Source organism: Falco cherrug, chromosome 4 (assembly GCF_023634085.1).
Source record: "Falco cherrug isolate bFalChe1 chromosome 4, bFalChe1.pri, whole genome shotgun sequence".
Classification (NCBI taxonomy): Eukaryota; Metazoa; Chordata; class Aves; order Falconiformes; family Falconidae; genus Falco; species Falco cherrug.
In genome coordinates this window covers 10,433,653-10,449,186 of record NC_073700.1, presented here as the reverse complement: position 1 = coordinate 10,449,186, position 15,534 = coordinate 10,433,653, and the positions used below count along the sequence as shown (strand labels likewise).

Sequence of the window (15,534 nt, the reverse complement as noted above, 5' to 3'; positions counted from 1 at the left end):
CTCCTAACTTACAAAACAAGTAAGCATTCTCCCTGTTTTAAGAATGTTAGCATTAGTATATTTCAAAGCCAACAAAAATTTGTTTATTTTAGCATGCCTGTGTATATTTAGATAATAAACAGAAAACTGGATGTAGGTATCATTGAACTACATAGAATCTTACTCTGCACTGTTACCACCCTAGTCATTAAAAATGGCAACATCCAAACAACAATCAGAAAGTAAAAGCAGATGTACCTGTATTTTTAAAACCTCCCTTTTTCAGATCTCTGCATATTTCAAACTTAGTGGTTTTTTTTAAAAAAAAATCAATTCACATTTTTCCTGAATCAAGATGTGCATTTTTGGCTACCAAAAATATAAATTAGAATGAGAATCCTAGCTTTAATTCCTGGCACAAATAATTTTTATCTTTCATGCTACCCAGGCGCTACTTAACAGAAAGCAGAGTTACTGACACATATCATAAATAATACTAATTTTCACTCAATGTGCTTTAAAGTTAAACTTCCAGTTCATCTTTAAGATAGTCTATGTTTATTATTCACTGATGAATACAGTTCAAAGACAGCTTTCTCTTTGGTATTTAGGCATTTCCTATTTTTTTGATTAACAAACTCCCTTTTAGATTTAGGTTGTGTATCACTGTGTAATATATGTAATATAACAGTTAAGATCTATTAACATTACAATGATTACTTAAGATGTCCCAATACATTTTTGTATCAAATTAGTTTTTGAAGGAGGCCAGTTTTGAAGACCAATGAAAGGAAACCTAGCTCTCAACACACAAATTTCAGACCATTTGAAAAAAATGATGCTAAGCAGCTTCAACTTTACTTGCCACCTACAGGACATAAATTTATGGAAAAGTTGAAAATAGCTTTTCAATCCATCCAAAACCTACTTCATTCTAGAGAGATAAAAAAAATATAAAAACTTAGCAAAAAAGCAAAAAATTTACTTGCATTTAGAATCAGAAATGCAAAAAAACATGAAATGAGAAAGAAAAAAGGATGCAAATAAAGAGTTAGATTGGAACAAAAGACAGGAAGCTAGCAGGGCACCACGTCTCTATACATCACCATCATTTTTGGTAGGAACATATGATGTACTAATCAAAAAGCAGTACCATGACTTTTGCTGTCCATGTCACTGTTATTCACCACTGGTTGCTAAAAACAAAATGTTATGAAACGAGCAACAAGTGAGCTGGATGTAATGATCAGACGTCCCAGATCACTCAGAGCAAGATTTCACAACATTTTAGAGATGTTGTAGATCAGGACAGGTTACTGGATGGTATCATGAGCCATATTCTGCTTAAAAAAAGAAAAATAAATCAAAGTATCTTCAAAAACTTACAGAAACCAGATTTTACAAACAATGCTACCCAAGTTAAGCATTCAAGCAGCATTGTAACTTACGATTTTAGTGTCCTGTTGTTTCTCTCCACCAAAAAAAGTTCTAGCTTTACTACCAGGAGAGGTCTTGATTGCTCTTATCAGTTAAGCACTTCTAATTGTCTTATACCTCTGGCAACTGTCTGTATAGAATACCAGCTTGTTTAATCATCTAATTTTCTTTCTTGTACTATCTCACATACTCAACTACCTTGACTCAAGCTGTTTTTCCTCATTTCTCTGTTTGTGCTTTCCCAATTTAAGTGCTTCTTCCCCAGGATTATGGAGATGTGCATTTTCCCTGCTGAATTCCATGGTTGTTTAAAATTCTCCTTTTTTTGCTCCAGATTTCTCTTATGGTTTTAATTCCTGTGCTCCTCTTACAAACCAGTAAACCATACATAACACAACTTCAATGAGTGACCCCTATTAAACTACATGTTCTTTCTCAAGATTGCTAATCTTTATGATACTGTTTTAGTTTTACGGTTTAGATACTTCAGTATTTGCTGCATGTCTTAAAACGCCGGTTTCTGGCGATCTCTGGAACTACAACTTTTCTCCCCATCAGTTCCCAACCCTCACTGCCCCAGAGAGCAAAGCCCAGGAGCAGGACTCAAGGGTAGCACTTACATACAAAATAAAATAATAGAGCCCACAGTTTGCAGCTTAACCTCATGATTTTGCGGGTCCTGACTAAACAGATTTGAATTTGGGAATGGCAAACTTTCAGTCCAGGAATAAATACAAGCTGCTGACTTGGAATCTCTTTTTATGTTCTCGGTTAGGCAGTAAAAACTTAAACTGTCAAAAAAATGCAGAATACTGAACCCTTTGAACTCGTATTCCTTCCTTTAAAAAGGCAATCGAGGCCTTACACTGTCCTTACTCTAGCTTTTAATCACTCAAGGAAAGGGAGGCATAAGTAAACTGATCTTTATTTTACACTTATTACTACTTCAGTTGCATATCAGAATCTTTTACTAGATCCTGATGGTCAATTTGCTTCTCAGTAGTGACAAGACTGGTCACATTTAGTTTGCAGAGGTGATACTAACACAAGTTTTGCTAAAATATGTTAAGCTAACATCCAGAGAATGAAAACAGGCAACCAATTTGTATATGAACATCACTCAGTGTGCTCTTCATTTTCAGTCTAGACAAAAAAATATTTTTATCAAACTGTTTTATCAAACATTTAATTTCAGGTCATTTTTATGTACTGAATAAAGAGGATTCATACAAGATCTTAGCAAAACTTAAAACTATTTTAAACTTCAGCCTGACAGAAGACAGCTACTAGTCATTCACTCCTAAAAAAACACATTTCTCAAAGTTTAAATCTTCTTAGACAAACATTAGCAGCATCCTGTCATTCAGTTTATAGCACAGCAATCCATATCACAAGGAATAACATCAAACAGGTCTGCCACACTTCCTTACTGAAATTTAAAAGGGAAAAGAAGAGTCCAATGGGCATAACATAAAAAAAAAAAGGTACTGCCTTGTTTCTGCTTATAAATACTTCTGTCTGCTCAACTTCAGGCACGTAACTTCTGTAAACTCTTAAGTAAAAAACTAGTTCTTTATGCTACAAAGGAGTTTTCTTTGAAGTTTAATAGCACTTTTCTCTCTTCATCCTAATAATGTTTTTCTCTCAGTGGACAGAAAGTTTTAACATCTTAAGTTTTTCTTTTATTATAGATATGCAGACTGTGCTGCTTCATCACTCATTTTCAAAAACAATTTCCTTTGAAAAACACATTTCTCTTTCCAGAATAACACATCTTTCTAAAGATTGGTATATTTATGCATATTTATGTTCTATTTTTCTTAAAATTATCTCTTAGATTTCCACATAAAAATTAAGGTCTTCTTTTCATTTTTGTTCTTTGTAACAACTAATTTGAGGAATGTATAAGGCTCTTAACTGTCAGATAAATTATAAATATCTGAAATGGAGAAAAGGCATCATTACTTTATCTCTGTCCTAGTGCTGCCTGTGACAACTGCTTAAACAGTGTTTGGCGTTCAACTTCTGAATTCGTTACAGGTGAAAAATTGCACTCAGTTTTAAACATCATGTGGCAACATTACCAGCCTTTCATTAGTTGGAGGACAATAATGGATTAACTGCTAAGAGACAATGTGATCATTGCTTTGCAAGAGCAAACACATGCTCTTACTACTGCTACTACAGGCATCTGCTTAGCATCACAGTGCCACAATTCTATGCTCTGAAAATTTCTGCTACTACAGAAAAATTAAATAGTAGTGACAAGTTCTGGTTTTTATCCACCTTCTCTGGGTTTTCTGCTGGTTTTAAAGCAAATGTGATGAACACTCTTGTACTCACTCTGACATTCTATGAACTGATGAATAAAAGTGCAGTCCCCTCCACTCTTTGAAAGAAAGTGCTCTAGTAAAGAAAGAAACACTTAAGTTTACATCTTCTTATCATTTTCAAATTGATGCAAAAAAAATTTGAAAGGAATATTAACAATATTTGTAATTGTGTATTTACAGTGAACTTTTGAAATTGAGTTAATATGCAAGCAGACAAGACATGTAATTGAAATTACGTCTGAGTGATAGCAGAAAATAGATTACTCTCTTGAATTAATCAGAAGAAAGAAGTACTTTAACTGCATTTTCAAAGGGTACTTTTAAATACTAAAATCTGTTAACAGTTCATAAGCATAATAAAAAGCCCCTTACCTCAGTAGAAGCTATTTAAAAAAATCAAACCAACTTTATTTAATAAAATTTAGTAAGAACCTATTATTAAAAGTCCAAACATTCTGCATTTGGCATACTGCTCTTTCAGATTAGGTGGTGACAAGTGAATTCCACTCAATTGCCATTGACAACTTTGTATTTTTGGCAAAAAGATTAACACACATACGTGATATTTAAATCACAATAAATTTAGAATACGTAAGATGATACACTACTGAAACATGCAACTCCATAGCACTGATGCCTCTAGTTTCTCCCATTGGATAATTCATCATCAGACATGGATAACTGCAAATGCCAAATCCAAGCATTGAAGAAATGAGAAATATGTATTTAACCTATATTCTTCAGCATTTTTTATTACCTTTAAAAGGGCATTTAGTAAGTTTTTCTTTAGTCTTCACGTCTATTCTTCATATCTAATACGTTCTTTAAATTTTAAAAATTTAAAAATTTTCAAGTGTTGCTGAATAGCTCCCTTTACTTTTTAAACAAAGCTTTACTGTGCAGAAACATCAATTTTTCAAAGGGCAGCTCTACAGCAGAGATCCTAAAACTGGGCTCAGTTCCCAGGTTTACCCAATTCCTTCTATGTGACCTTGTTCAGCTCCCCATTCCATCAGAATCTTGCATCTCCAAGTAAAAAGGTGCTAACATTTCCTTTCTAAAGGACCTCAAAAATCCTTTGACCTCAGGAGTCTGGCAATCTGGAAAGGCTACTTTTTAGTACATAAACCAGCAAAATGTGTTACATTCTAACAAAACTGTTCAAGCATTAGCTTCTGATATCAGAAGCTTAGCTGTTAAGATCCAACATGTAATACTAAGCTTTACTGTATTTCAAAGTTACTCCAAAAAGTAAACTTTATTCTAGCCCACAGGGCCGGGGCTTTTAGAAGACAATGCCACGGCTATAACATTTATTTTCCATATTTAAACATTTTATATTTTTTTTAGCCTTTTAACATGATACTTTAAGTGACGGCACACAACTTCTCATATCTTTCTTTACGTAATATATGGCTCACAAAACAAATATGAAAGCCAGGTGTGGTGCAACTCACTGAGAAACATACCACTTACAGAAATAACTCAATTCTACACAACCATCACTGGTAGCTTGCCGAATAAGCAAGTTACCCTCTACTGCACCAGAATTTCCACGTATGCAATGAGAGAAAATGAATGCCTAATCATCATGATCTTAATATACTTCGTTAAAAAAGCCTCTAGAGAGACTGTAACATGAGTTCTTAGCTCCTTTGCTCAGAGTACAGCTTCTAATTTTATGGACAGCCACAGAAAAAGTACTGTATCATCCTTATTCTTGCAGCAACTAGGCAGTACGCCTAGACGAATACCTAGAGGACTTGACCTGAAGTTTTGACAGATAGGAAGACAAAAGGAATCTTAAAAAGCATACTAATTTTACATGGCTTTACCATCTTCTGACAGTGAGATGGGGGAGAAGGTATGTACAAATTTGTATACAAACAGCATTTTTAAAAATTTTTTTTAGTTCTTCACTTACAGACTATTTAGCACCAAAAGGAAATAGCATTACTGACTTCTGCCTTCAACACTGAAGTCTTTTCCTTATGCAAAATATCTGTGACCTCTTGCCAAAGCAGCTGAACCTACATGATAAACCCTAAATTCTTACCTCTTCTGAAATAATGCAAGACTACTCAGGAAAAAAAACCCTAACAAAATAACCCAACAAACTCCAGTAACTGCCTCCTGTGGCTTTCAAGAGAACAAAATCCAAAATCTGGCAGAGAAAATTACTGCCCATCTGTCATTATATGAGGGCTAGATAAAGGACAGGAAGATACAAAAAAGCACAAACTGTTGTGAAGAGAACACAGGCCAGCAAGCTGTAAAATGCCAGAGAAATCTGGATGGAGCAGGTATAGCAGAGATGCAGAAGAATGAGGTACAACAGACAGAATAATGGAAAAATATAATTCTAAAATACAGAATAGTAAAATAGGTGCATGACAGAAAGAGGTAACAGACTAACACACAGAAAGACAACTTGAATGAGCAGTCATATGTTGTCTATATTAACAAAGAAAAAGAAACTGGCAGCTTCCTAAAACTCCCAGGTTTAAGCACAAGTTCTACTGTTACTCAGAGGATGGAGTAATCTATGTTTTCATGCACACATTCAGATGACATTGACTCTTTTATCACCCAAAATAAGTCATGAAGAGACTGCTTTTTCAACTTTGACAAAAAAGTGGTATCTTTGATACAATGATATTGGTTATAATCACATAATAATGAATTCCATTTTTAAATAACTTTTCAGACAACCTACACTCAAACTGATGAGGTAGCAGTATTTAAAAAACTAACAAGACATTCCTATTAAGAATCTTAAACAGAACCAACTGTTTGTTACAAGAAAAACCTCATATTTAGTGTGATGTTATCAATTACTTCTCTACAAAACAATATGCATTTGCACTCAAACCTTGAAAGCTTTTCCTAAATCTTTCGGTTTAGCTCTAGGCTACTTTTGTTCACATTATGGCAAGTTTTTCTAAACCTCCAACAATCTAATCTTCAAAGTTGTTGGGGTTTTTTTACTTTTTACATAATTAGAATGAAGAATCACAATCCCTATACAGCACCTCAGTTACACTTTGCAAAGAAGTTAATTATTTTATGGGGTGGAAGATAAAAAAAAAAATTAAAAGCAAATTTATTTCTTAACTATTCTATCAAGCATTAAGAGTATTACCAACCTAAAATTACGCATTAGCAAGATGTATCGATCTATCTAAAAACTAAGTACAGCAGCCCAGAGAACCAGGAACAGACATTAGGTTTCCTGCTTGCTAATCTCAGCTTGCATCACAGCTAAGTGCTTTAAACACTAAAACATTAAGGGATAAGGAGTACTTATATTAAGGGGAGGTGGTTTTTGTACAATTCCTGTTAGTGTTTAACAGATCTCTCCTCCTGCTCCAAGTAAGAACTAGTCATGAGGTTATGCCACGATTAACTTCTTTGCTATTGGTCTCCCTAGTTAAGAAGCTCTTTATTTATAATAGGAAAAAAAAGGTAAAAAGCTAAGAAATAGAGCACAGAGAGTTTTAAAACGTTGTTTCAAAACAGTATACAGTAATCCTTAATCACTGTATTAGTTAAAACCACAAGTTCTCTATATAGATGTCCCAACCTTCCAATTAATACTACCACCATTCCTCAGAGCTTTCATTATCCAGCAATGACACAGCAAATGCTGAAGAAAGATACATCAAGGGAAAATCTAAAACTAACATAAGAGGACAAATATATCTTAGCTAATGGAACAATTCAGTGAATTTAGAATCATAATCAGAATAATCTTTGCTATATGTGATACTGGGCATATTCTTATCAGACAATTTTATTAAAAACACTTCAAGTGTTTGTTAAGACAGTTAAAATACTTAAGCTTTAGCTAACTGGTCTTTATAAGAATAAAATAATAACCAGTTAGCTCAATCTGTATTTACTCTGGTTTTACCTAAAGACACTCCTGAACTTTAAAAAGTTAGTTTCCACTAGTTCTATATTTCATATACTCACATTTTTCATACATTGTAATTAGAAAAAAACAAGTTTTGCTGACTTTACTTACCATGCCCAATTTACTAGAAAAATGCCTGTGTTGCAACAGAAAATAAAACTAAGTGGAAAAGAACAAGTTTTTCACTGTCTTGTGTCACCAGCCTGACATCATTCAGTATGCTCTTACTGATTCCAGTGAGAATCCATAAAAAACAAGCGAAAAAGACGACTTCTAAGTTGGTTTGTTAAGTTTTTGAGAACCTTCTAAGAACACCTAGACTGAAAGTCTAAGCAAAAAGTGCTGGTCAGAAATTCAATTTCATTTTTTTAAGAGAATATTATTTTAAGTAAAACTTTAGAGAACATTTTGAATCTGTTTAACTTCAAACATCAATCATAAGACAAAAGGTAGCCTTAAGATACACTACCTTTCTCTGTGCTCCCATTAATTTTAGGTATGAAGTCGTCAACTTGTACGCCTAGGATTAAGAAAGGGTATTATTTCTGGAACCAAGCAAAATGTTTTGGGTTTTGTTTCTTTATAAATACAGCATTGTGAAATGCATCTGGCTTTTCATGCTACCTCCTCCTTCTAAGTAGCTAATGTAAATCAAACAAAATAGGCAAAATTTAATGTGTTTTCCTGCACTACAGATCATGTTCTTGTTTTTTCAAATGTGTAAGAGGTTACTCTCACCCAAAGAATTACTTCCTATCACATTATATAATTTCTGGATATTTACATGTACATAAAAAGCTTCAAAGCCTTGGAGCTGAGGGGGCACAAGCAGAGCTCGAAACCGAGCGGAGAACCCGAAGCCTGTGCACCCACAGCAGCAGCGCTCTCTGCTGGCACTCTGTCGTGGCCACACGGCTGTCCATGTTACGTGATCCCAGGAAGAAAGCACTACTGGGATAACTGGAAAACATCATTCTTTTCCCACACACCTCGACTACAAGATTTTCACAATAAAAGTAATTGAACAGAAAAGCTGGAAACCATCTTGAAACAAGAAACTGATTACACCTACCTAAGCTGTTGTGTTCTTTAAGAGTTTTCTCTTGAAGATGTTCTAACCGTACTGTAAACAGAAGTCCAAGAAAAAGATATTTCACAGATTAAAAGAAAAACAAATAATCAAACTTTCTTCCCCACTAGTGACTAACCTTGTAAAGCAGTTAGCCGCTCATTGGTGAAGTCATTATCAGCCTGCAAAGCTTCTATTTTTGCTTGAAGCTCTTGCTCTCTCTCTTCCATTTCATCTATTTTATGCTGCAATTCCTTTTTCTCAGCCAGTCCTTTCTGTTGGATTTCTTCTTGTCTTCCTTCTGCTACCTGCTCAAAAAAAAAAATTTAAAAATCCCTAAGCAAATAAAAATTAACATGTAAAGGAACAGATCTCATTGACTTTTGCATAATTAAATGCAGGTAAGTAACTTTCTTTGCTAGTCACATAAAGAAAATGGAAAAAACACAAAATTTTTCTACTGTGATTTTTCTCTACATTTCACTTCAAGCACAGTAACAGAGAGAAAGAATCTCAAAATATCTTAACTAACTTTTTGTCCGAGGACCGCAGATTTTACAGGAACAGTACCAGGGCCCAAGAACTAAGAAACACCCACCATCTCCCAGAATCTCAAACCAATCAAAACCCAAGCATCCCTCTGAACTGAAAGTACATTGCACAGACCAACTTGATGGAATAATAAGTTCATGATAACGAGTTTCAGAGACTCTCCTCCATCAAAGCTAGGTAATAAATCTCAGTTTTGATCCTTCTGTATAAACTCATCATAATCACTGTAACTTGTAATTAGGAAACCAAATGCACTTAATTTGGAAAGAAAAATCTTCTCTCTGAGGTGCTGACCTAGGACTCAAAAGAACCTAAGTTCAAATTCCGTATTTATTCAAGAAAAATGCAACAACTGTCTCAGGCATAAAGGACCTTTAAATATTAGTATGTTTTGACGTTTAGTTTAATACCAAACCCGACAGCATGCTCCTTTCCCCTGGAAGCTGAGCCATACTACTACTATGTGGTAGGCTATTAATGGTTAACGGCAAAAAAGGTACCATGAAGCGCAAATTTATTTTTAATTCTAGTCTTCATTCCCATTAACTGTAAAATGTTTAGTTTGACAGTTGTCTATATAAAAGCAGCTGAATATAAAGTTTTACACCATACATAGTTTTATATTAAAATATACTGCAGCTCCAAAAATACGGTAACTTTTCAAATTGCAGGTAAAGGAACCTTTTTTAGCAATTTACCTAACTGATGACAGTTTCAGGTACATTAAATGTAAACAAAACAGTATGTAAAAGATTATATAATTTTTCATTAACCTTTTTTAAAAGTTTTTTAACCTTTATCTGATTGCTACATGAGAAATTACATTTGTTCCATGCATTATAGTATCATCACAAGTCCGATCAAGTTCTGTCATTACCTTTAGCTTGTCAGAAAGGTCTTTAATTTCATTTACAGCTCCATTGTACTTATTAGCTAATTCTCTTAATTCTTCCTGAGTCCGCTCATTCATTTCTTTCAGGTGAGTACATTCATCTTCTGTATTACTTAAACTCCTCTGTAAGACAGAATTATTATGAAATAAAATTAAAAAAAGAGACTAATTATCTACCAACAGTGAAGTGGATCTATTTTTTTCCAAACAATAACGAATGTAATTAGTTGTATTTAACTGCTTTGTTCCTAATAATTAAAGCTAAACAACCAGAGCAAGTCCTGGCAAAAATGCTACCTACACAAATTTTTGCATTGTTCTACTTAAAAAACAGATTATGTGAAAATGTATTAGCTTCATGCACGGGGGGAAAAAAAAACCAAACCCAAACCAAAAAACCCACAGTAGGTTATTAATTGTGAATGATAGGAATAAAGAGCTGAAACCTGTGAACCATCTCTCCCATTCTCTTTGGTTTTATGGCAAACTGTGGAAGTTTTATACTATTTTGTAATGCAATGAAATTAATTGATTTCAGGACACCTTTCACCCAGCAAAAGAAGATTTAACACATTATAAAAGCCAAGTGGCTCGAAGGAAGTGTTCTAAATCTTTTTCTGTAGTCCATGATGTGGAAAGGCATCATTCCCTTACTCAAGAGGCAGCTGGGTCTTCAGGAAGCAAGGATTGCTCCTGAAGTTTGCATCAGCAGTAATAGTAGCACAGCTAATGGTGTACGGAGTTTCCTCCTCATAGCTCGAGATTTGTTTCTTCAGTCATACAATGTTTTTTGGTTTGGGGTTGTTGAGGGTTTTTTGGTAACAAGCTCTGACTTAGCTCTCCTTCACAACTAAAACACCTTTAGAAAAAAGTACATTCGAAACTACATTATATAATTACTAAAGGACAACTCTCAATCAGGAGCTAATGAATCTTTTGTGCGGAGAGAAAAGTATGTGGCACGAAACACTCAAGCAAATCTCTGACTAAAGTTAAATTAGTATTTCTCCCCCAAGAGTCACAGTAAATAGGAAAAAGCAGGATAAGTACATCAGAAGATTGTTTCTTGATATAGAGTTGGAAAGGAGAAGAATGGCAGAAGATTAAACTCAAACCATTAACAAACCTGTCAAAAACTATTATAAAAAGGAGTATTTAACTGAAATTGCGTAAGGTTATTCATTACAGCACTATATGCATTGCATTCTCAAAAAAGCATGAAGAGACTGGAGACTTTTTACACTTAAAATTAATTCTTATGATATTTCTTGACCTAAGGAAATGTAACAAATAATAATGGAAAGAAAAAACAAAGGAAAAAATAATAAGACATATTATAGGGGCAGAAATCTAATTTGAAGAATGTGTTCAACACAGTGTAATCTCAAAAGCTCATTTTTAAGTGTCATTTGTATGAGTGGTTAAGCTTATGTTTCCATAAATTTTACAGTTTAAACAAGGTCTAATAGCATTTTTTCTAACACATGCATGTAATTTTCCCCTCACTTATTTCCCACACATAGTAACTTTTGTAAGACAGCTTCATGAACTTTGAACTTTAAAACCTGGCAGAAAAAGGAGTTTAAAGAATAGTTTCTCATTAACTGTTTAACAATCTAAGTATTGTCCAGTAAGAGAAATAAACACTACTACTTAATATACTGCAAGTGCCACAAGTCCTTGGGGCCAACATTTTACACCAACAAATACTGACATAATACAGGCAACAGAATAGGGATCAAAGCAGCAACATTTATAAATATTTCAGCATTTCCAGAAAACTAGGCATTCATCTTCAATACCTCCACTTCAGACAGTTTTCTGACCACTTCAATTTTCTCCTGAAGGACCCGCCTCAGGGACTCTTTGGCTGTTGTCTCATAGTTGTGTTTGTCTTCTTGTAATGCTATAAGCTCTTTTCGTATACTGTCTTCTGTTTGATTCTGTATATATAAGATAATTCAGATACAAAGACAGAAGATAAATCAGTATTTTGTTGATTAAATAGATTAGATTGTGATAAGACCTATTCTATTCCAAAGCATTTAGCAATTTCTGGTAGATGGACAAACATTACAGACAAAGCAGTGATCAAAGATACTTGACACAACCGGGTGTAAACCAGTTGGGTTTTTAATTGCATGTATGGCAGCACACATTCAATGACCAGCTTTGATGACAGAAAAACCACGGGGGTTTTTTGGATGCTGCTAAGACAATTACAAGCCCAGAAGACCGACAATTTGACAAACCAGAAACCTGTGAGGTCCCATCTGAAAGACCTCAAACAGGACCGGCAAAAAAATTTCTTATAATGCAGATAGTTGAGAGAACTCAAAAACAATAAATATAAAAATTTAAGGCAGGCATAGGTGGCCTAAACCACAATCAAGGCAGGACATACTTGGTACTCTGTTACTCTGACAGCAATGCTGCTGTCAGACAGCACATTGATAATGCTTTTTCTCAAATCCCTATTTGGAAAAAGGACAGGGTGGTTGCTCCTCACTGATGACAGAAATTACTTTCCTGCATCTCACTACATACATGTTTACATGCATATACAAAAGAAATCAATCTGGACTAAAAAAATGCTGAAAAACAGACATTTATCTAGATTTAAAATGATTCCATGAAATAGAGAACAGATCTACAGTTTTCATGCTATTCAGATTATCAAAATTGCACAGGGTCATTTTGGCAAGTTTATGTTCCAGCTGCTTTCCTACAACTAGCTAATTTCAAAACACTTCAAAAGATCATTCCATTGCACTCAACTTTAACTACTTACCTTTGAACATGCCTGTAACTGATTTCCCATAACCTCTAACCTTGATAGCAGCCTGTCTTCATCTATTAAAGCCTAGAAGAAAAGGCAGTATCACCTTAGTATTAACATACGCTTTATGTAGTTCCAGTAGAGTTCTGCTTTAAAGACTTCCATTTTGTTGGAGTACTTAATATTAATAGTTATTTCAAACTGGTACATAATCATTAAACTAAAAATTATCTTATGCGCAGTTTAAGAGAACCACCCTAAGATTTTGCTTCTTTCTGCTGTTTTTTTCCCCATTGTTTGTAAATTAATAGCTAAACTTTATATGCCACTGCAATTCAGTCCATAAAGGAAAAGGAAGCTGCAGATACCTGCCAACTAGTATCTGAAGCCTCTTGCGTGACAGCAAGTAGTCGCTGAAGGGTTGCCAGCTTCTGTTCCAACATTTGTTCCCGATGTAAGGCTTCCTGTGAAGAGACCAGAGCACCAGTCAGTTCAGCTAGAACAACTCAGAGTAACAGAAGCAACAGAAGCGATACCAAAATACAAGAAAAAAAGGAATTGTAAACAGCAAACGTTGTCACATGTGAAACTATGATAAGCCCATCCCATGTTACCCATCCACACATTTATTTGGGTATTTTAATTAGAAGCTGTTAACCTATAAAGTTTTCAGGAACCTGACGTTATTTTTTCACACATATGGTGCACATGCCGAGCATACATCACTACAAGTTGTTCTTTCCAAGACTTAAAAACACTTTGACTTTTGTCAAGAATTTGAGCAACAGAACTGCGAACACCAAAAGGCAGTTTGGCAGCTCCCAAGGAATGAGCTGTTCACCCTCAAATCAGGTCACAAAAGAAAAATGCCAAGCAAGAACTACTATTTTTGTTTGATTTTTGCTTTATGACAGTAAGATAGAAAAGCATCTTCTTTAACAATTCCAGGATACAGGGAGTGAACAGATTGGCCAGCAAGTATTTGGCTTCCCAAGAAAGATCATCTGCCTGAGCTGCTTTCTGCTATGTCAGCAAATACATATAAAGTTAGTACCTGTCTGAAAAGCTTCGTCATTGATAGCGAACAAAAAAAATTGACGTTACCAACAAAAACAGGCAAAATAAAATCAGTAGAACTAAACATAAATTAAACCTAGATAGAATTCACCAGTAATAATGTTTTCGCATCTTTTCCAGAAAGCTGATTCTATGGTCCTTTCTAAAGGTTTTACTTATATTTATTAACACACACTTTAATGCGTTGCCATTTTGCAGTCTAACCCTTCCGTGACATGACACCCTAGGAAAACACACGCCTATTAAAATTAACACAGGAGCAGGCACAGAAAGGCTGGGGATGCCAGTGAGGAAGATGAGCTGCCAGCGCTGTCCCCTCCTTTATACTTTCCAACAGATACAGGGACAGAAATATTCACACTATGAAATTATGTTCACAGAAACGAGCTAGTTCTTGAGACATGAAATGACCTTTTCTTTGCCTTTCCTCTGTTCTACCAAAACTTATACACATACACAGTATATCCACTGCAACAGATGATGACAAAAGTATTGTGAGCAAAAGAAAATTTAGGACAGCAAAGTAGGAGAGGAGACAGGCCAGGAAGAGCAGCTATATAGCATTCAGCGAGCTTTCTATAAAACAGGAAGCTCTCATGTTTTCTTTTATAAAAGTCAATAGTTTCTACTGTTCATGCAAAACCCCAAAACTCCACAGAACTACACTATGTCAAGTTACAACATGCTGTACATTGTTCGACTTGCATTTTGTAAATAGGAACATGATAAGCATTCAACTGCCTTTTCTGTAGTGAAACAAAGACATACAGAGCTAAGATCTGTGTTTTCAACAAAGATTAAATATTTAGCCAAACTAAATGCTGTCAAGAAAAAACCTACCTGTAGATACTGTGAAAGCTGAAACAATTCCTGAGAATACATACTGGGCGTGTTAGCAGCAACCTAAAAATAAGAGAATTTAAGAATCAATATGGTTTGGGGGTTTTTCATTAAACACAAATAATGCAAAATTCATCATTTGAATCTAGTCATGAAGGTAAATTTAAGATTATCTAATACTGCTGTTTTAAATCACTTATTGTTCTGCTACTATTTTTTCTTTTTTTTATCATAAAATTTCCCAGCTCTGGACTGAGGCTTCACTGTGTTAACGTCCTTACAACCTGAACCACCAACACACTAAAGAGTTTAAGGCTTTTGTTTCAGTTGAGATTAAACTAACAAAAAAGAAACGAGTTGCACAAGGGTGAAGCCATTCAACCCAAGGACAAAGAGAAATCAGGGGCTTCCAGAATTGAAAAGAAAGTCTCTCATATTCCAATTAAATGTCATCCTCACACACTTCCTGTTGAACTACTGCCATCACCTTCATCTTTCCCCTTTATAAGTATTTATTTCAGATTTGGGGAATTCCTCTATTATCTTTCATCATTACAAACTGTTCTGGACTTGAGGGAAAGAGAGGGGTTGTTTCATGGGCGGGGGCAGCAAATTTATTTGTTTGCTAATTCTTGTAGGCTCGTCCTACACTGACACAAT

General features: G+C 34.7%; 1 protein-coding gene across 31 annotated transcripts in view; it reads right to left on the bottom strand.

Annotated features, from left to right (window-relative positions):
- Nucleotides 1-15,534, bottom strand: part of SLMAP (sarcolemma associated protein) — an 89,337-nt gene that overhangs the window by 28,816 nt on the left and 44,987 nt on the right. For 5 of the 31 annotated variants that reach the window (XM_027805326.2, XM_027805370.2, XM_014280420.3 and 2 more), the window contains exons 5-13: nt 14,875-14,937; nt 13,326-13,421; nt 12,970-13,041; nt 11,981-12,121; nt 10,164-10,301; nt 8,874-9,042; nt 8,738-8,788; nt 8,135-8,185; nt 3,760-3,822 (exon numbers count right to left, since the gene is read on the bottom strand). In XM_027805326.2, coding sequence (XP_027661127.2) covers nt 3,760-3,822; nt 8,135-8,185; nt 8,738-8,788; nt 8,874-9,042; nt 10,164-10,301; nt 11,981-12,121; nt 12,970-13,041; nt 13,326-13,421; nt 14,875-14,937 — 844 coding nt within the window. The remainder of the gene's footprint in view (nt 1-3,759; nt 3,823-8,134; nt 8,186-8,737; nt 8,789-8,873; nt 9,043-10,163; nt 10,302-11,980; nt 12,122-12,969; nt 13,042-13,325; nt 13,422-14,874; nt 14,938-15,534) is intronic. The other 26 variants (XM_027805404.2, XM_027805433.2, XM_055710039.1 and 23 more) reach the window with 7 other exon arrangements.